We start from the raw sequence: 20,416 nt of genomic DNA, 5'->3' as shown, positions 1-20,416 counted from the left end.
CCCCCATCTGGTAGTCCAACTTGGTGCTTCAGACCCCCGGGGTGTGGATGGGGAAAATTAAGAAACATCTCCCGTGTAAAACGACCGACGAGGATGGGATTCGAACCCACGCGTGCAAAGCACAATGGATTAGCAGTCCATCGCCTTAACCACTCGGCCACCTCGTCCCACACGAAAGCTCTTTTTCCACATTCTCTTATCTCTCATCTTCTCCGCACTTTGCGGCTCTCCTACACTCATTTTTTTGGTGCAGATCTAACAGGACTTAAAGGAGAGAAAGACAGAAGAAAGAAAAGGGTTTTTTGTGTTCCTTTCTTCCCGCCGCAGCCAGGAATCCGCACCATTCTTCGCCAAGCTGCAGCGGAGCTCTGCCAAGGTTTCCCGTCCCTGAGTAGGGGGCGAGCGCGCCGGGGTTTCAGGACGCGCTTGGTCCAGGGGGTCGCGCACTGACCGGGAGGGAGTGGACACGTGTCTCTGGGAAGCCCGCGGCGCCGCCACGGGCGGATCCAGCATTTGCAAAGCGCGCCGCGCGGGCGACTAGTGCAGTAGATCCTCCTCGCGCACAGGGGGCGAGCTGGGGCACCCGGAGGCCCCCGCGGGTGGGCGGGGCTGCTCAAGGAGCTCGGCTCGCCTCGGCTCGCTTCGGCTGCGCTCGGCAGGCTGCGGTAAATCCGGGCTTGCGGTGGCTGGCAGAGGCTGCGGCCGGGTGGTCCCTGCTGCGCGCTTCGAGCCCCGAGAGCCATGCAGATGTCCTATGCCATCCGATGCGCTTTCTACCAGCTGCTGCTGGCCGCGCTAATGCTGGTGGCGATGCTGCAGCTACTCTACCTGTCGCTGCTATCCGGGATGCACGGACAGGAGGAGCAAGACCAGTATTTCGAATTCTTTCCTCCGTCTCCGCGGTCCGTGGACCAGGTCAAAGCCCAGCTCCGGACCGCGCTGGCCTCCGGAGGCGTCTTGGACGCCAGCGGCGACTACCGCGTCTATAGGGGCCTACTCAAGACCACTATGGACCCCAATGATGTGATCCTGGCCACCCATGCCAGCGTGGACAACCTGCTGCATCTGTCGGGCCTTTTGGAGCGCTGGGAGGGCCCGCTCTCCGTGTCGGTGTTCGCGGCCACCAAGGAGGAGGCGCAGCTGGCCACGGTGCTGACCTACGCGCTGAGCAGCCACTGCCCCGATATGCGTGCCAGGGTCGCCATGCACCTTGTGTGCCCCTCGCGCTATGAGGCCGCAGTGCCCGACCCCCGAGAGCCGGGGGAATTTGCCCTGCTGCGGTCCTGCCAGGAGGTGTTTGATAAGCTAGCCAGGGTGGCCCAGCCCGGGATCAATTACGCGCTGGGCACCAACGTCTCCTACCCCAATAACCTGCTGAGGAATCTGGCTCGTGAGGGGGCCAACTATGCCCTGGTCATCGATGTGGACATGGTTCCCAGCGAGGGGCTGTGGAGAGGCTTGAGAGAAATGTTGGATCAGAGCAAGCAGTGGGCGGGCACAGCGCTGGTGGTGCCTGCCTTTGAGATCCGCCGAGCCCGCCGCATGCCTGCAAACAAGAATGAGCTGCTGCAACTCTACCAGGTGGGCGAGGTGCGGCCCTTCTATTATGGGCTGTGCACGCCCTGCCAGGCACCCACCAACTATTCCCGCTGGGTCAACCTGCCAGAAGAGACCCTGCTGAGGCCTGCCTACGTGGTACCCTGGCAGGACCCCTGGGAGCCGTTCTACGTTGCCGGAGGCAAGGTGCCCACTTTCGACGAACGATTTCGGCAGTACGGCTTCAATCGCATCAGCCAGGTGCTCAGAAGGGAGAGGGCAGGGGAAATGGGGCAGGAGAGGTGGTGGGGTCAGGAAGCTATGAGTGGAAAGGGGACAAGGAAAGGGGACAAGGGATCATAGTTCGGGAGGTGGTTGGATGGAAGGGGGGCAATGAAGCAGGAGGGATCATAGTTCAGGAGGTGATTGGAGGATTCAGTGTGCCTTCAGAGGAGTGGGGATGCTGGAGTCAGCTTCAGGGTTGTCAGTCTAGGCCCTAGGAAAATAATCAAACTTTATTGACCTGTCTCTCCCCCTACAGGCCTGTGAACTGCACGTGGCAGGATTCGATTTCGAGGTGCTGAATGAAGGTTTCTTGGTCCATAAGGGCTTCAAGGAAGCCTTGAAGTTCCATCCCCAAAAAGAGGCAGAAAATCAGCACAATAAGATCCTTTACCGCCAGTTCAAACAGGAGTTGAAGGCCAAGTACCCCGACTCCTCCCGTCATTGCTGAGACCTTCCCTGCCCTAGTCTGAGAAGTCTCAGCCTCCTCTCTCCTTAGGCCGCCCCTCAGGCCTGACGGGGGTAAGAAATGTCACTCCACTTTACAGTGGTAGCTGTGGTGTTGGAACACTGGACTTGAATATGGGGTGCTGGGATCAAGTCCTAGCTTTACCACTAACTAGCTGTGTGGCCTTGAGCAAATCCCGTTCCCTCTCTGAGCTTCAGTTACCCTGTCTGTAAAAAAGGGAGGTGAGAATACCTACCTCACAGAACTGTTGGGAGGCTCAGATAAGATGCTATATGTGAAAACATTCTGTAAGCTTCGTACAAATGTGAAGTATTATTAATATTATTACAGTATTATTATTGTTGTTATTATTGTTATTATTAACAATTTTGAGTGGGCAGGCAGTAGGAGAGCAAAAAGTATGAATGAGGCAAAGCTGAGAAGTCTAAGTACTTAACAAAATGGGCTTTTTGGAAAGAAAGTGGATAAAGATGTTGAATTTAGTTTATAGCTTTTGAGCAGAAGCCTAAACTTCCTGATTCTCCCAGGCCTCCGCCTTCGGGAGCTCTGGAGAGGGAAGGGTCTGCAGGTTTCGTACCCTCTCGAATAGACTGGGCTGGGTTGGGTTATTTGCCTACCATTGACAATGTGTAAATAAATAAATGAGTGTTCACACTACAGCTGGCTGAATTACTCTCCTGAACCGGGCAGGCAGAGAGATCGCGGGTTCTCCCCTTTCATGCGGGGGAGTGGGGAGGGATGTGACCGCGGACGGAGGAGCACCGGCTGCAAAGCAAGGAAACCACAAGTGTCGTTCCGGCGAACTGACCACCAGTGTGAATTTCGGCTGGTTACTATGGAGACCGCCCCGCGGTATCCCAGCATGCCTCGCCCGCAGCTGTCCAATCGTGAGCTTCCCAGCGGGCGCCTCTTGATGACGCATGCGGAAGCGCCGGACAGGCCCTGCCGCCCAATACAGCCGGACCTGCGGCGCAGCTCTTCCCCAATCCCGGCGGCGGTGGTCAACATCCGCAGCCGCGGGAACCTGTCAGGGAGTCTCGGACGTGAGGCCGGAGGCTTCACTCGCTGCGGTGCGTAACGACACCCATGGCGCCTGGCTCGACCTCTCCGGCGAATCTGTTGGAGCCCGCCCAACCTCCAGGGCCGAAGCAGAGACTTAACCGGCCGGACGCGTGCAGGGCCGCGGGCCCCAAACCGGTCGCGGAAGAGCTAGTGATTCCCCTGCCCGCGCCAGCGCATGAGGGAACGGAGCGGGGCGGGAGGCTGCGGGCGCGCCGCGGAGGGGCTGGGTGTGCCTTTTCGAGGGCGGTGGGGAAGACTCTGCCTTCCATGGAGGCCTGCCTTGGAAATGCTCACTTTCTGAGAAGATAAATTGCCTGTGCACAGCGCCTCACAATTTTCTTTTCCATCCCTTACCCCTCGTAATGTTTACAACACTCAGTAGCAATGATCATTCTCTTTTTGCACCGGGGTAAGGCGGGAAGGTGGTTATTTAATTGAGTTCATACAGTAGAAGGAGAGCAGCTGAAGTGACTCCCATCTCCCCTCTCCCGCCCTCTCTGGTCCCGATTAAGTTGCATTTTACAATATAAATATATTTAACAGTGAAGAGGAATTGCAAATTTGGGGAACTGTAGGAACTGAATCTTGAGAATGGTAAAGATGGGACTGGTTTGGAGAACCGCAGATCAGGTTGAGATTATTTGTGAAATTATCCAGGAATGTGACTAAACTGTTTTCTAGTCCATTCATTTTACACAACTCGAATTGATGTCTAAGAAGTTTAACAAAATACTTTGGGTTTGCTAAAAACCAAGAAGTAAAAGCCAAACCTGGGGCTACCAAGAAGTAAAAGCCAAACCCTGCCTTGCAAAGGCTTTGTTTAATTTGCATTTGCGAATTCTCCAGTCATCAGGTGACTCTGTGCTGTGCTAGATGCATAGGGTGCATGTGCAGCCCTTCCCTGGTGAGGTTTAGGGACTGGTAGGGGAGACAGACATGAGAATGGGCAAATAGGAAATGTAAGAAAATAAGGCTTCCTGGAGGGAATGGGATCTACTCTCATCTAAAGGACCACAAAGCCATGCCCAGAGAAGTTGGAAGGACATCACGGTGATATAGAACCCCCAGTAAGCAAAGCGATTATCTGTTGAGAGTACTATTTAGCCTTTCTCTTAGGTGATCTCTTAGCAGCATTTGGCACTGTCACCTCTTCTTCTGAAATTCTCTCTCCATATGACAGATTTTCTCTCCTCTACCTCTTGCTAATTTCCTTTTCCTTTGCAGGGGTTTCATCATCTGCCCCTTTGGTGACCTTGGGAGGTTCCATCATGGATGTCTTCTCACTCTACACATTCTGCCTTGCTGGTTGCACCCTCTCCCAGGGCCTGAAGAACTTGCTATATGCCATTGACCAGATCTCTGCAGCCCAGATTTTTCTCTGAGGCTTAGACCCATGTGCCCCCAACCCTGCCCCTTTCATTTTGGGGTCTTTGCATATGCTACTCAGAATGTTCCCTCCCTCCACCTGCTCAGCTCGTCTGTCTGGCCCATTTTCCTCTGCAAGCTCTCATGCTACAGCAACTCCAGGTCCCAGTTAGACGCCGCTCCCATTCACTGCCCACTCTCGGCTCATCTCACACCACACTGATGGTCTGCTTCTTTGTCTTTTTCTCCCAGGAAATTGTAAACAACTTGAGGTCGGAGATGGTCTGTCACAGTCATGCCCAGCACTTACCATAGTGTCTGATGGTACCTAGCATACGTTGGTTTCATTAAGTATTAGACGAGTGAATAAAAGGGATGCTTAACAGTGTTGAGTGTTGCTGAGAAGTCAACTACGATAAATAATTGCTGAAAAATATTGGCATTAGGGACAAGGCGGTTGTCGGTTACCTCTACAGCACTGGTTTCACCTGAAAGTGATGGTACGGAAATCAGAACAGTGGGAGATGAAAGCAGGAAGAGCATGTGTACACAGAGCTTGAAAAGTGTAACTGTGAGGTGGAAACGGGGAGCAGTTAAGTGGACTAGGGTGAGGGTTTGTGATTCTGTGTTTCCTAAATGGAAAATACCTGAGCGTGTTTAAAGTTTCATGGGAAGGATCTGTCAGGAGGGAGAGTTGAAGATATGGAAGAGGGAGGGTGGCACTGCTGACATGAGGTCCCAGAGGAAGGAGGAGGAAATGGGACTGGACCCCGAGCACAGTGAGAAGACACGAGGTTATAGCGTGCTCTCAGGAAGGTAAATGGACGGCATCATACGCAGAAGGAGCAGCATGAACCAGTGAAGGAGCTGGACCAGTAGTTCAAGTCTAGTCTGTGCAGGGCCTTGAAAGCCCCAGTCAGAAGTTCAGGCCCAGTTCCATAGGCCTAGAGAAGCCCACCCTTGGCCTTTCCCATCTTATGGATCATCACTTTGGCCAGCATTCTCAGTCCTGGGATTACCAACAGGGTCCAAGGGTACGGGCGTTTCCATGGCTTCTGGGAGATGTACAGGCAGGGCCATTTGCATCCTCCCCACTCATTGTGTGCTCAGGGTGTCGTGAGTCCAGTCACTTCCTCAGCTGCCCCAGGCTGCTGCTGTCAGGCTTGGTTCAACTCCCCAAGTGACCACTCTCCTGCTCGGAGCTATGGGTGGTGGTGAGTGATGCCTCCATTCGTTCCAGAGCCCAGATGCCGATCCAGCCTCCAAACAAAGACACAGAAGAGATGGAAGCAGAGGGTGATTCAGCCACCGAGATGAATGGGGAGGAAGAAGAGAGTGAGGAGGAACGGAGCGGCAGCCAGACGGAGTCAGAGGAGGAGAGCTCAGGTGAGCCGCGCACGCACGTGCACCCCAGTGCCCTCCCAGGCCTCGGCCGGCCCTGACTGGCCTCTTGTCCCAGAGATGGACGATGAGGACTACGAGCGGCGCCGCAGCGAGTGCGTCAATGAGATGCTGGACCTGGAGAAGCAGTTCTCGGAGCTAAAGGAGAAGTGAGCGTCGGGCACCCGGGGCTGGGTCTGCGGGCACCGGCAGTGAGGAGGCCGTGGGCCTGGGGCTGGGCAGGGGCGGCTGAGGCCGAGTGGGCGTGTCGTGGACCAGGCGCCCACGTGTGTGTTTGACGGATGAGCACATTTCGCCTCCCAGGTTGTTCAGGGAACGACTGAGTCAGCTGCGGGTGCGGCTGGAAGAAGTGGGGGCTGAGAGGGCACCCGAATACACAGAGCCCCTGGGGGGGCTGCAGCGGAGCCTCAAGATTCGCATTCAGGTGGCAGGTCTGTGGGCCCCAGTCCCCCTCCCTGTTCCCCTACCAACCCATGGCTCTCTGTCCCCCTCTCTCATCCCTGCCTTGCCCATGCCCCTGCCCCCCTTTCTGGACACTGGGGTCCCTGGCCAAGCTGGACCTCCCATCCCCCTCCCTCCCTCTCAGGGATCTACAAGGGCTTCTGTCTGGACGTGATCAGGAATAAGTACGAATGTGAGCTGCAGGGAGCCAAACAGCACCTGGAGGTGACTGTGGCGGGCGCCTGGGGGAGGGGGGCTGCAGTGGCCTGCCCAGGCCTCCTAGCTGAGCTGCTCCCACTTCTTCCAGAGTGAGAAGCTGCTGCTCTATGACACCCTGCAGGGGGAGCTGCAGGAGCGGATCCAGAGGCTGGAGGAGGACCGCCAGAGCCTGGACATTAGCTCAGGTGAGGCATGGGCCGGCCGAGCACCCCGGCCCTGGGCCTGGCTCTGTCACCTCCCAGCCCCTGCCTGGACCTTAGCTTCCCTGCCTGCACAGGGCGCTAGCGAGAGGGGTGGCTGTGGAGACAGAATGAAATCAGGCATGGAAAGGGACTAGCCGGGGCCCGGCACAGTGGGGGCTCAGGAAGCGTGGGTGCCCCTGCCCTCCTGTGCACCTGCTCTTTCCAGAACAGGAGATGTCATCCTGACACTCCCACACATACAGTAGCCACAGTCCCCTCCATGTTCATAGTGCCTGCCATCACATGGGGCCTCGGGAGGCAGGAATTGTCACCATCCCACCATCCCCTAAACAAATGAAGAAACCGAGGCTCACAGAGGTGTAGTGACCTCTTTCCCGGGTGGCACAGCTGCGCAGTTGGGACCTGAACTCAGCTGCCAGCCCCAAACCCAAGGTTCTCCCTGCTGTCTGGGGAGGTAGTCGACGGGAAAGGGCTGGCCTGGCTCCTGTGAAGCCACAGGCTACAAGGGTGGGGTGTCCTGGGAGTGCCGGCACCTCAATCCTGGCTCTGGGGGCACAGAGTGGTGGGATGACAAACTGCACGCCAGAGGCAGCTCAAAGACCTGGGACTCCCTGCCGCCGAGCAAGAGGAAGAAGGCCCCCCTCGTTTCTGGTATCCTTCCACCCACAGGGCCTGAGCCGGGCAGGACGACGAGGTCGGCTCCAGACCTGGGGGAGGAGGTGGAGGGGCGTGGAAGACGGAGTCACATAGACACATTTATGGTCATTTGGCCTCATATGGCTATGACTGGGCAAATCTAGCTGTCAGATTTTTTTTTTGACAGCTGTGTGACCATGGAAAAATAGAAACATCCATTCAGTGGGTCCCTGTAACTTCCTGAGTGAAGTCTCCTCCGAGGCCCTCTGACTTTCCCACAGTGTCCGGGGCATGTCCCAGACCTTCCCACCCCTGTGCCTTTGCTCGCTTTCCACCCTCCTCTCGGAGTGCCTTCTGCCTGTCTGGGCCTGCTCGGTGCTCGTCTCGGGCACTGCCTCCCCTGTGAAGCCTCTCCTGGTCTTTCCCGCCATGGCTGTGGCTTCTCTCAACTCTGCAGCCCTGTGGTCTGAACCGGGGTACTGCATCCCATTTGGGAGTGGCTGCCTCTGCCTCCACCTTAGGCATGAGCCCCTTCAGCCCAGGGCCTGCTGTGCCTTCATCCCTCTGGCCTAGCCCAGCACAGAACTGAACTAATTCTCACTCTGCAACTCCCCATGTTCCTGCAGTAACCAGAACTCATGGCATTGGCATCCTGGTGATGGAAATCAGGTTCAGGGAGGGAGGGAGGAATCCGGACTACGTGGACTTGAGGGGTGAATGGCATGGAGACATCAGGTACAGGGCACAGGATGGCAGAGGGGTTGGTCCCCAGAAGGACATGTGAGACCAAAAGGTTTTCAGGATGGAAGAGATGAGTCTGTGTAGATGGGGGAAGGAGCCAGAAGAGAGACAAGAGGACAGAGAATAGAAGGAGCAGAGTCCCTGAGTGGGTGGGGTGGGCCTTGGCCCACTGACTTTGAGACTGGAGAGAGGAGTCAACGCAGGGGTGAGGCTCGGCGCCCCCTGCCCCTGTCGGGGAAACAGGCCATAGCCACACATACCCCCCAGAGACCTGGGGACCAAGAGGTGGGAGATGGAGCCCGAGCTCGAACCCACGTCTTCAGTTCCCTTCCCCCCGTCCATGGCACCACCTCCCAAGAGTGTTAGAGCTCCCGGGCCGTCACCTGCCCCCTCCACTGGGCTTCCTGCTTCCTTGACGCATGTTGCAGGCCCTTACATCGTATACATGCTGCAGGAGATCGACATCCTAGAGGACTGGACCGCTATCAAAAAGGTGGGTCTGGTGCTGCCTGCTGTCCCCACAGCCTCAGGGTAGGGGCTGGCAGTGCAGGTCCCGCCCCAGGCAGCAGCTTCGGTCTCTGCAGGCTGCACGTGTGAGCTTTCTGAGGACCTGGCAGCGCTCTGCCCTGCCCCTGCCTTCAGCCCAGGCTCCCTGGCATCGCTGCCCACGCACAGCCTCCTTTTGCCCACGGCTGCCCTGGAGGAGGGAACTTCTAGTCTTTCTGCTCCTTTCTTGCTCTAGGGCAGGTGTTGAGAGGCTGGGAGAAAGGGAGGGGAAGTGGCTGGGCTGGCCGGGCCTCTGACAGGAGGCCACATCTGGGCTTTGTCTAGAAAGTGTCTCATGCTGCCCACCCCTCTTGGCACAGCACTAGCCCAGCAGCCCTCGCCCCAGGGAGGCTGACATGGAAGGGGGCTTGCCAAGTGGGAGGCAGGCTCTCAGGGGGCTTTTTCTTCTCTCCTTCCCAGGCTAGGGCAGCTGTGTCCCCACAGAAGAGAAAATCTGATGGTAAGAACCACGGGTTCTTCCACTTCCCATCACCCCCCCAGCCCGGCCTGCAGGAAAGGAGCCCGGAGAGAGGTGGCGGCCATGTCGGATCAGCGGCCCGAGAGAGACTGGGTGGGGAGAGCCCTGTGGGAGTTTGGGGAGCAGGAGCCAGGGTCGGGGTAGGGAAGCTCTAAGTTGATGGTTGATGGGTCTAAGGACAGAACTCCCTGCCAGGATTGGTCAGGGAGGGCTGGAATACTAAGCCCCAGCAGCTGGGGGGCCCTAGTGGACCCAGAATGCTGGTGGACTCACTGATGAGGGCTACGGAGCTGTCCTGGGCCAGACCAAGTCCACTCCTCAGTCCCCTGTGTGAAGTGGCTGCCCACTTCTTGTTTGGGCTCCCTCTCACCTGCAGTGACTTTCCCTTTCCCACATACCCCCAGGACCGTGACCCTGCCCCTCGGAGCAACTGGCACCAAGCCCAGGATTCGCATTTTCCTGCTGCAAAAAGGCAGACTCACAAGCCCCTCAGGGTCTGCCCAGCCGCTCTCCCGTGCTGCTGCTGGGCGCCGCCCTCCAGCCATCACTGGCCTGGACGGCTCCTCTGCTCCTCTTTGGGGCCTGTACAGCTGTGGCCCGGAGCTGCCCTCGCCAGGCCAGAGTCCATCCCAAACCAGCCCCCTACCTTCCCCTCCCCAAGGTCAGCCTCCTTGGTCCCCTCCCTGACAAGACATTGCTTGTCTTAAGCCAGAGCACATCCTTCCCGTCGACCTTCCCAGTCACTGAGCCAGTGAGTTGGGCCCTGCTTCATGGGAATTCTGAGCCAGAAAGTATATTTTGGAGGCCTGGCTGGCTGGCCGGCTGTTGCCAGCGGTGAGAAGCCAGGCTTCCCAGATCTTCTCAAGGCCGTCCTTGGTGCCTGACTCCCAGATTTTGGGGACTGGAATTAAAACTTTTCTTGGGACCCCGGCGTGACCGCATGTGTCTGATTTACCTCGCAAGGGAATCGGGGCTCCTGTGGGGAGTGTCTGAGACAAGCAGTCTTTTCTGGGGTCCCTGGTACCTCTTATTACCCAGCAGGAGCTTACCCACCCTGACTTGTGGTATAGGCTGGAGAAGCGGGGGCCTCTTCTACCATCACCACCCCTAGAGGTGGGGGGCTGGGCCCTGGACTACCTGCTACCGGTGAACAAAGTCAGAAGCAACATGTGGCACAGGCAAAACACGTGGCCTCAGATGGGGAAGGGGGCTGGGTGCTCAGTGCTTGGAGACTGGGTCATGTCTGCACCTGCCCCAGTTGCTTGGCAGATTGGCAAGGCAGGCTGACAGGGCCTGTGTGCGTGGGAGGCAGCCAGCAGCAGTGCCATGTGCTGACACCTCACAGCCAGACTCCCCCCCCTGTTTAGTGCTGAGTGTTAGAACCACCCCCAGAACCTCAGTTAAGCAAAGGGGTTAGTTTCCATGGAGACACAACATCCTCTCTCCATGGCAACCTGAAATCCCAAAATCCAAGTTAAGCTCGGGAATGAGTCATCTGCAACCAGTAGGGGGCACTCTCTCAAGGCTGACCCCAAGGCCTGGACAGGTGAGCAACTGATTCTAGACTCAAAGGTGCCCTGAGGGTGAGGCTTGGACCTGCGGGAGGAGGCGGGCCCTGTTTAACCCTTTCCTTCCCGCCTGTGTGGTTTGGGGCCGTTGGCAAGGCTGCGGGAAGCTCCCTGTGGAGGTGGCAGCCCCACAGCTGGGGTCCTTGGGGTGCCACTTGCATGAGGAGGATCCCTGCCCCCACCCCAAGGCTGGGCCTAGAACAGAGGAAGCGGGTACTGCCCAGGCTGAGTGGACACACAAGAGTTAACTGGCGGGGTGTGACAGGGCGCACCGCCCTCAGGAAGTGTTACTCACCGCCGGGAATGTGAGTGCTCTTGCCTTGGGGGCTGGATCGTCTTCCCGAGTCCTGGGAGAAACCAAAGGAGCTCCCCGCCATGGAAACCCCTGGGGAGCCAGGAGCGGGCCCTCTCGGAGCCTCCACTCCATCCAACTTCGCACCTGGGCACCTGCAGAGAGAAAAGTTGGTGAAGTTGGAAGGGCAGCCCCACGGGGCGGGGAGGGACGGCAGAGCAGGGTCTGTCCTAGGGCAGAGGAGGGAGTAGGGGTCGGGCAAGGGTCCCAGCCCCTGGCTCCCTGCTCAGGTCTGGTGCCTGTCCCCAGGCCAGCTCAGGACCCGCTGTACGACGTGCCCGATGCCGGCGGGGGGCAGACAGGTGGGCCCCAGCAGCCGGGGCGCGCCGTGAGCCTGCGGGAGCGCCTGCTGCTCACGCGGCCTGTGTGGCTGCAGCTGCGGGCCAACGCCGCGGCTGCACTGCACGTGCTGAGGACCGAGCCCCCGGGGGTGAGTCTTGGCCCGACCCCCTGGGACTGGCCCTCAGTGGGTGAGAGGGAGAGGGGCTGGACCTGGGCCTCCCACCCTGTCCGTTCGCAGACATTCCTGGTGCGGAAATCTAACACTCGCCAGTGCCAAGCTCTGTGCGTGCGGCTCCCCCAGGCCAGCGGCCCCTCCTTCGTCTCCAGCCACTACATCCAGGAAAGCCCTGGGGGTGAGAGAGCCTGGCCTGGAGGGAAGGGGCTGGAAGCCGTCAGGTCGGGGCCCAGAGAGATTCCCCAGAGAACGAGCTCACTTCCCCTCTCTCAGGCGTCTCCTTGGAGGGATCTGAGCTCGTCTTCCCGGACCTGGTCCAGCTCATCTGCGCCTACTGCCACACCCGGTGAGCCTGCCCAGAGGCGCCTGCTGTCTGGTGGGACACCCTGCCCCACCCCCATCCCTGCAGCCACTCTCAGCCCCGAAGCCCCGAGCATCCCTCACCCCTAACTTTCTGGCCTTCTTTCTGGCCTCAGGGACATCCTCCTCCTCCAGCTTCAGCTCCCCAGAGCCATCCGCCAGGCGGCCACCCATAAGGAGCTAGAAGCCATCTCCCATCTGGGCATCGGTAAGGGCTCCCCTGCCACCCACGGCACAAACGGATAAGCTGAGGCCAAGGGGGAAAGGGCAGGCCCTTGTGCACACAGTCAGCCTGCGCCTTGCCCTTGGTTGGCCATCCTCCCTGAATCCCCCTGAGGCCCCAGTTGGTTTCTCTTCTCTAGAGTTCTGGAGCTCCTCCCTCAACACCAAGGCTCTGCCCGGCCCATCTGAAGGCCCGCTGCTGCCCCGGCTGAAGCCCCGGTCCCCACAAGAACTGGACCAGGGCACCGGAGCCGCCCTGTGCTTCTTCAACCCCCTGTTCCCAGGGGATCTGGGCCCCACCAAGCGGGAGAAATTCAAGAGGAGTTTCAAAGTGCGCGTGTCCACAGAGACCTCCAGCCCCCTGTCTCCACCCGCCGGGCCTCCTCCCCCTGTGCCCGTGCTGCCAGGGGCAACCCCCAACCAGACAGAAAGGTCGGCCCCACGCCAGCTGCTGCGGAGGGAGAGCTCAGTGGGGTACCGTGTGCCAGGGGGCTCCAGTCCCAGCCTCCCGCCCCTGCCCTCCCTCCAGGAGGTGGACTGCGGCTCCCCCAGCAGCTCGGAGGAGGAGGGGACGCAGGGGCCCCAGGGGAGTCCCGCGACCTCACCCCGCCTGGGCCACAAGCGGCCTTTGCTTCGGTCCATGAGCGCTGCCTTCTGCTCCCTGCTGGCACCCGAGCGACAGGTGGGCCGGGCAGCCGCAGCGCTGATGCAGGACCGCCACTCGGCAGTGGGCCAGCTCGTGCAGGACCTCCTGACCCAGGTGCGAGCCGGCCCCGAACCCCAGGAGCTGCAGGGTGTCCGTGAGGCACTGAACCGGGCCCGGGCCATGCTGAGTGCCGAGCTGGGCCCTGAGAAGCTGCTGCCGCCTGACAGACTGGGTGAGACTCCAGCACAGGCCTCTGCTGGTTCGGCCCGGTCTCCTAGTCCCGGCTCGCACCCCCTCCTCCCTCCTCCTCTCTCTGGTCCTGTCCACAGTGCCAGACAGTCTCTCTGGTCACACCACCCTTCAAGTGAACCCCATCCCCCACCCAGCCCCCGCCTCTTGCCTCACCAAGTTTCCTCCTCCTTTTCATCCCTCTCCTTCCCTGACTGTGCCCCCTTCTCCTTGGGACTCTGCCCCGACTCCTCCTTGGTTCCCCTGACCTGCCTGCTTCTGCTCTGCAGAACGTGTCCTGGAGAAGTCGCTGCATCACTCGGTGCTCAAGCCCCTCCGGCCCATCCTGGTGGCCCGCCTGCGGCGGCGGCTTTCTGCTGATGGCTCCCTGGGACGCCTGGCCGAAGGCCTCCGCCTGGCCCGAGCCCAAGGTCCTGGAGCCTTCGGATCCCACCTGAGCCTGCCCTCCCCGGTAGAGATGGAGCAGGTGCGCCAGAAGTTGCTGCAGCTGCTCCACAGCTACTCCCCCAGCGCCCAGGTCAAGCGACTGCTGCAGGCCTGCAAGCTGCTCTACACAGCTCTGAGGAGCCACTTGGGTACGCCCCCTCCCGCCACCCGCCAGTGGCTCCCCGCCAGCAGAGGCAGGCCTCCTGGGCAGAGATTCCAGGAAAGGCCCAGCAGGGGAAGAGGTGGATCCCACCCTCCCATCTCACAGACGGTGAAACTGAGGCCCAGATTGTAGAGCCTCCTCTCCCCAGCCCCTGCTTGTGGTTGTAATAGGGACCACCTTACCCAAGGCCTGGCAGGTGGAGGGAGGGTCACTGTCTAAGACAAGGAGTGGACTCTGACCTGGGGCTCCAGAGGAGCCTGAAACTTCCTTTTCTACCCCCCGCAGGGGAGGGTGCGGGCGCCGACGAGTTCCTCCCGCTGCTGAGCCTGGTCCTGGCCCAGTGCGACCTTCCTGAGCTGCTGCTGGAGGCCGAGTACATGTCAGAGCTGCTGGAGCCCACCCTGCTCACTGGAGAGGGTGAGTGACCCCACATACATGCCACCTCCCTGCCTGGATGGGGCCCGCATGGCCCCGAGTAAGCAGGGGAGGGGAGAGGGAGCAGGTCACCCACCCCCAGCCTGAGCTGCATCCTTCCCCTTGTGTCCCAGGCGGCTACTACCTCACCAGCCTCTCTGCCAGCCTGGCCCTGCTAAGCGGCCTGGGCCAGGCCCGCACCCTGCCCCTGAGCCCGTCCCAGGAGCTACAGCGCTCCCTCAGCCTCTGGGAGCAGCGTCGCCTGCCCGCCACCCACAGCTTCCAGGTAACGGGGCCTCCGCGCCATCCCCCAAACCGAGATCCAGCAGGGGAAAGGCCGGTCCTGCAATAGGAACAGTGCCCCAGGCAGAACAAACAGCAAAGCCAGCCCTTCTACAGCGAGTACGTTCCACATGCCGGCCACGTGCTCAGTGCTCTAGGGCTTTAGCCCTGAAGAGGGCCATCGTCACCCCCATTTTACAGATGAGGAAACTGAGACATGGCATCGAGAGGGAAAGGGACACAGGAGGCAGTCTCAAGCCTTAAATCCTGGCTTCCAGCCCCCCGCTGGGGGTCTGCCCTCCCCTGGACTCAGGGGCTCCCAGCCCATGCTCCCCTCACCCTCCCAGACACCATCTTCTCTCCATCGAGTCAGGGGACCCTCCTAGCCTCGATCGAGAGCCCAGACTTTGTAGTCAGACCCCGGGTTTAAATCCTGGCTCTGCTACTTTGTGGTCGTAGGAGCCTGGGTACGTGAGGTAACCTCTTTGTGCCTCAATTTTCTCATCGATAAAATGGGATGATAGTACCTCCCTCGGGGGCTGATGAGAGGATTAATGGAGGACCAGCGTTTAGGGCACGGAGTTAGCTCTGAGCAGGCTTGTCAGGCCACAGAGCCCTGCGAGGCCATCCTTGCAGCCTGCGGTGTGACCCCCCCCAGCCCAGGCACATCTCTCCCTTCCTCAAGGACCCGTTGGAGCTCGCCCTGTCCAAAAAGCTTTTTCCAGTTGGTCCTACCACTGGATTCATACCACTCGCCCTTGTCTTAGCAGAACCCAAACGGGGACCTACAGCTTTGCAGGCAGATATGTACCAGGCAGGGTCGAGTCCTTGTTTTTGCTTCTCCTCTTGCACAGCACCTCCTCCGAGTAGCCTATCAGGACCCCAGCAGTGGCTGCACCTCCAAGACCCTGGCCGTGCCCCCAGGGGCCTCAGTTGCCACCCTGAACCAGCTCTGTGCCACCAAGTTCCGAGTGACCCAGCCGGAAGCTTTCGGCCTCTTCCTATACAAAGAGCAGGGCTACCACCGCCTGCCTCCTGGGGCTCTGGCCCACAGGCTTCCCACAACCGGATACCTCGTCTACCGCCGCCAGGCAGAGCGGTCCGAGACACAGGGGGCCTCACTTGAGGCTGCAGCAGAGGACAGCAGCAGGGGGCCAGAGGCAGGGGGCAGGGAGGAGGAGAAAGGGGGCCAGGGAAATGGGGACACCGAGGTCAAAGCCAGTCCCGGGGACAGCAGAGGAGAGTCGGAGACAACTGCCCAGTGGGACGAGGGCCAGGCCAGGGGGGGCCCTGCTCAGCCAGGGGTGCCAGAGGCTGAGGGAAGCCGGGCGGCTGAGGAGTAGCTGGAAGTGGCCAGAAGGATCATTTGGGGCTGAAAACTCTGAACCTGCTGAGAAGGCCTTTTAGAGCCATTGCCCCACTGACCAAGGCCACAGCCCCCTTAGCCTTCCCTGTCCCTGGCTATTCTTGTGTCTGCTACCACCGCTGTCTGATGCTTATCTCTATGACCACACTTGCTGGGGGAGTACCTGGACTGGCCGCATCTGGGGCAGTAAAGTTCGGGGTTTGGGAGACCCTAGACCAGGGGCCTAAGGCTCTTTGCCTCTCATCCTCCCCCAGCTGGAGGCCAGTCAGCCTGTAGTGGTGAGCACATCCGACCTCTGGCAGTGGGGGAGGGGCACAGCCCCTGGGAGGGCCACTGCCCAGACAGCCCCCTCCAGGCTGGGGGCTTCAAGGCCCTGAGAGGCTCCACCCACTCCTGGGTGTCTGGAGCATTCAGGGCAGCAGCAGCTCAGCACCCAGTACTGCTCCAGACTACCTGGAGGACTAGCACCTCCAAACCTCAGTTTCCTCATCTGTAAGTGGGGTGCACTGCCACGCTGTCTTCTCCCGGAAATCTTCCAGGGGCCAAAATGGATGGTTTTGCTGCAACGCAGGGTTCAGACTAGTGGAAAGGGGAGGGGAGAAGGGGGTGTTAGCATTGCCCCCCACCCTCCAAGGGTTGTTCTCTGCACTTGCCGAAGAGGGTGTCCTCCAGTCAGCCCAGGGGACATCCTGAAGATCAAGCCCAGCCAGAAGAGCACCCAAGTTCCAGTCTTTCCCCAAGATGAGACGTCCTCCCAGGGGAACTGGACAGGGAGACAGGCTTCCAAAACAGAAACCATTTCTTCTGCTCTTAGCTCTTCCGGACCTCCTGAGTGTTTTACGTGGAGGCCACGCTTATTACCCACTGAGGTTCAAGAAAGTGACTCCTACGATATCACACAGCATGCCATTATGGGTTGCCCCACCCTAACCAGGCCATCAAGTTCCAGCTAGGTGCTCTCTTCTAAGCCACCAACAAACTAATCCTCAGGGCCCAGCAGAGCAGACCGCAAATCCGAGCAAAGAAAGTGTCAGCAATGACCACTAGGGGGCGTGCGTGGTCCAGGAAGCCGTGGAGTGGGTGACGCCGATGGGCGAGGGAATCCAGGGCCTCAGCAGCATAGGTGGTCGTGGGCTTTGCACTCTTGCAGCCACCCGGCAACCTCAGGACACAGCAGGGGCCCAGGCTGCCGGTCCTGAGCTCCCTTGGAGTCAGGGGTCTGGGCAGCGGCAGCCCGGCAGGGATTACTCTGGGAAAGAACTGTCCGCGGTGGAAGGGGGACCTCAGCTAGTCTCTGAGGAGGTCCCTCAGGCGCTGCACACTAAGGGACATCAGCCCGCATGTCAGACAGGCTTCACAAATGCAAGGTGGAAGTCCTGGATGTTGGCATTTCAGACAAACCAAAAGCCCTGTGGAGGGCTTCCAAATTTCTCCCTAGGCCACTGGCGTCGCTTCCCTCCCTATTCCCCCCGCCCCAGCTTCTCGCTGGCACAAAGTCTCCCCTTCGCTCTTTTGTATGCCCTCCCTCCCTATCCCACGGCCTTGCTCGGTGCTGGGCACTCTGCAGGCACTCAATAAATGCTGTCCACTGACTGGAGTTTGATAACTAAGAGTGAAGGGCAGTGAGGTGGGAAGCTGGGAGGTTAGGGGAGAGCCGGGTTCTGGGAACCAAATACAGGATGTTTTAAGTTCTTTCTCAGAGGAAGGACCTGGAATGGTTGCAGGGGGTGCTCAGAGAACCCCAGGGCCAGATGTGGAACAGGTCTCAGGGAAAGAAGGATTGGCGGAGGCTTCTGGGCTGGGGGCCTCTGCAGGCCCCTCTCACCCCCTCCCCATGCTGAGTCTTAATTCCTGGCTCTGGGAATTTAATGTCTGTAGCAGTGGCTCAGCAGAGCACCGCCGAGCCCTGCCTGCTGCCTGAGTCTTTCGGTTTATCTTCTCAAGAGATTCTGATTGGTCAGGGGTCCAGGCCAGGTAAGTTGGCATGACCAAGGGTCATGATACAGGGATTGGGGCTCCAGGCAGGACAGGCAATGATAGACCAGTCTAAGGCTGGTCTTATTATCCCCATTTTACAGGAGAGGAAACTGAGTCTTGCTCAGGGAAAGTGGCTTGTTACACAGGGCGAAGGGCTCGGATCCCAGGTTCTGTGGAGCTTCTGGTCTGCCGTCCTCCAAAACAAAAGGACTAGTTCTTCATCCACTCAGTAATAATCTATCAATTGTTCTTCTGGACGAAGCACCAAGCAAACACAGCCCTGGCCACAGGGAAATAGATGTGGTCTGGGCAGTAGCTGAGAGCCTACTGTGCTGGGACTCTGTGCTGTTCCCTCCCCCATCTCAGCCTCTCACCTTTGGCCTCTGGAAGAGGAAGTCGAGGCTCTGCGAGGCGCCAGGCTTGTCCAGCATCCCCTGCTGCAGGACAGCGCTGGAACCCTGACAGTCAGATCCGTTGAGGAGCACCAAGTCATTTCCTCGCTTGGAAATGCCGCACTTATCACCTCCAGAATCACCATAGTTCCCTATGTGAGTTTGTTTATTGTCTGTCTTCACCACGAGACGGCCAGAGCCAAGTTGGCCTTGTTCCCCGCTAAATCTCGGGGGCCTAGAACAATGCCTGGCCCGGAATTGGCACTTAGTAAAATACATGTGGAGTGATTGATTCAGGAAGACTCACCCTGAACAGTTCATCGGAGTTCCTGAGGCGCAGGCGGTGCATTCTCCATCGCTGCCGCCAGGGGGCGAGCATGTCCGTTCCCAGTCACACCCCAGGTTGCCTCCCACCTGAGGCCACTCAGAGACCCAGGGCACTCAGAAGACCACAGACAGGCCTGGTGCCAGGAAGGAAGAAGCCCTGCAGGGAGGCCCAGGAATCGTCCTGCCAACAGGGATCCTGAGGACAGAGGTCAGGAAAGGACTGAAGAAGAGGTCACCTACTGCCCAGGGCTTTGCCGGCCAGGCAGGCCCCAGAGTCAGGGCCTGTGGCCGGCCTGAGAGGGGACCCTGTGGTGGGTGGGCAGAAAGGCAGTCATTGAGACCGGCAACTACACCCTGACCCACCTTCAACACAGAGCCGTTAACACCCTGCCACGGCTTTGTGGCTGCTGTTCACACGCAGACACACCCCGACTCATTTGCAGAGTGTGTGACATTCGCCTGCCACAGTCATGAACAGCAACACCTGGGCACCCCCAGCCTTAACAGGAACACGGAGTGTTAGGAACAACTTGACACTTGTAACCATTCCTGCCCTGCAGCACTGGGACACAGTGACACACACAGACCCCTCCTCCAATCCACACCCTGACAGACATCCTGAGAGCTGCAAACTCAGAGATAATCCCGCAACACCCTCCCTCTCAGGTTCAGAATGTGACTCCCCGACATACACGCACAAGGGACAGGCCGACACAGGCTACACAGGTCACCTACCCTAGCAAGGCTGCTGCTGACACTCCCGAGTCCCCCACTCAGACAAGGCACACAGGCTTCCTCCTTCCCATTCTGCACAGGAAATGCAGACACACACACACACACACACACACACACACACACACACTCAGAGACACACTCAGAGACACACACAGACACGGACACACACGCTCAGAGATACACACACAGAAAACAACACACATATACTTTGTGTACTTTTGATCATGCAGAAGACATCCAAGCCCTTCTGTCTAATCTCACTCCCAGCCCTGGCCTATCCCTGCCACCACTCAGCCCCCCTGCCCCATGGTGGACCCTAGTGGGGGTTATGAGCTGCTGAAAAGACCCCAATAGGGGGGTGTGGTGACCCCACTGGCCAGGCAGGAGGCAGAAGCCGGCAACGCTGGGTGGGGAGGCCTGAGCTCATCAGATTCCAGCCTGAGTGATTCACGGGAAGCGCCTGGGGATGATCTGGGGGTGGGGATGGGGGCCCTGGCCCAGGGACTGGGGCTTTGGGGGTCTGGGTGGGCTTCAGACCAGACGGTCTTGGGTCCAGAGCAAGTCTCTAGTCTGGGAGGGGGCGCATCTTGGGGGGTGGCTCAGCCTGAAGGGGTGTCTGCTGGGCCTGGCTCCTGGGAGGGGCTTAGGACACAGAACAGAGCCCCAGGATGAGACAATCGGCCCCTCCCACCCAGAGCCTGGGCCCCTGACCCCACTTCTTCCTAGTCACAGCAGCTGGGTGTCTTTAGCAGAGGTTAGGCCAAGGGCGGGGGCAGGGGTTAGGCCAAGGGCGGGGGCAGGGGTGGGGTGACCTTCATGGTCATCTTGGCCCCTCAGGCCCTCAGGCAGGCAGCCCGAGTAGAACCCAGAGGCCCTGAGGTTCTGGACCTCCTCCCCTGTCAGGCTGACAAATCCTAGACCCCCTCTGCCCTGCCAGGCGAGGCTCCCGCCAGAAAGCCGAGAATTCAGGGCTGTCCCAGCATCAGGAATGTTTTCCCACAGAGACAGAGCCCTCTGTTCCTGCCACCAGGCTGATGCTCAGAGGACCTAGCTTCTCCTGCAGGGTGACAGGAAGAAAGGATGGGGCTGGGGGCAGAACAG

At 59.3% G+C, this 20,416-nt stretch overlaps 3 protein-coding genes and 1 non-coding gene across 18 annotated transcripts; 3 read left to right on the top strand and 1 right to left on the bottom strand.

Annotated features, from left to right (window-relative positions):
* Positions 1-85: 85 nt before the first annotated feature.
* On the bottom strand, positions 86-167 carry TRNAS-GCU. The gene has a single exon. It is a non-coding gene; the product is annotated as a tRNA-Ser (tRNA).
* A 436-nt stretch (positions 168-603) lies between these two features.
* On the top strand, positions 604-2,944 carry B4GAT1 (beta-1,4-glucuronyltransferase 1). 2 transcript variants are annotated; one of them, XM_011368912.2, is made up of 2 exons: positions 604-1,797; positions 2,078-2,944. In XM_011368912.2, the coding sequence occupies exons 1-2, from the start codon at positions 742-744 to the stop codon at positions 2,267-2,269; spliced, it is 1,248 nt and encodes a 415-aa protein (XP_011367214.1). In that variant the 5' UTR covers positions 604-741; the 3' UTR covers positions 2,270-2,944. The 2 variants fall into 2 exon arrangements, with proteins under 2 accessions (XP_011367214.1, XP_023391493.1); XM_023535725.1 differs by having other exon boundaries at positions 617-1,793; positions 2,075-2,944.
* Positions 2,945-3,195: 251 nt separating this feature from the next.
* On the top strand, positions 3,196-10,304 carry BRMS1 (breast cancer metastasis suppressor 1). 14 transcript variants are annotated; one of them, XM_023535712.1, is made up of 10 exons: positions 3,199-3,357; positions 5,923-6,100; positions 6,174-6,264; positions 6,419-6,546; positions 6,702-6,781; positions 6,864-6,960; positions 7,537-7,629; positions 8,784-8,845; positions 9,320-9,472; positions 9,784-10,304. In XM_023535712.1, the coding sequence occupies exons 1-10, from the start codon at positions 3,208-3,210 to the stop codon at positions 10,084-10,086; spliced, it is 1,335 nt and encodes a 444-aa protein (XP_023391480.1). In that variant the 5' UTR covers positions 3,199-3,207; the 3' UTR covers positions 10,087-10,304. The 14 variants fall into 14 exon arrangements, with proteins under 14 accessions (XP_023391479.1, XP_023391486.1, XP_023391481.1 ...); XM_023535719.1 differs by having other exon boundaries at positions 8,784-8,848; positions 9,322-9,472; positions 9,784-9,922; XM_023535715.1 differs by having other exon boundaries at positions 3,200-3,357; positions 9,320-9,361.
* Positions 10,305-10,455: 151 nt separating this feature from the next.
* Positions 10,456-17,476, top strand: RIN1 (Ras and Rab interactor 1). The gene is made up of 10 exons (XM_011368905.2): positions 10,456-11,408; positions 11,549-11,729; positions 11,820-11,934; positions 12,030-12,102; positions 12,233-12,324; positions 12,479-13,216; positions 13,503-13,808; positions 14,108-14,239; positions 14,371-14,522; positions 15,373-17,476. The coding sequence occupies exons 1-10, from the start codon at positions 11,323-11,325 to the stop codon at positions 15,859-15,861; spliced, it is 2,364 nt and encodes a 787-aa protein (XP_011367207.1). The 5' UTR covers positions 10,456-11,322; the 3' UTR covers positions 15,862-17,476.
* The last annotated feature ends 2,940 nt before the right edge of the window (positions 17,477-20,416 follow it).

The sequence above is a fragment of the Pteropus vampyrus genome, unplaced genomic scaffold (genome assembly GCF_000151845.1).
Source record: "Pteropus vampyrus isolate Shadow unplaced genomic scaffold, Pvam_2.0 Scaffold144, whole genome shotgun sequence".
Classification (NCBI taxonomy): Eukaryota; Metazoa; Chordata; class Mammalia; order Chiroptera; family Pteropodidae; genus Pteropus; species Pteropus vampyrus.
The sequence above is the reverse complement of the archived record's forward strand: the minus strand, read 5'-3'. Positions and strand labels throughout refer to the sequence as shown.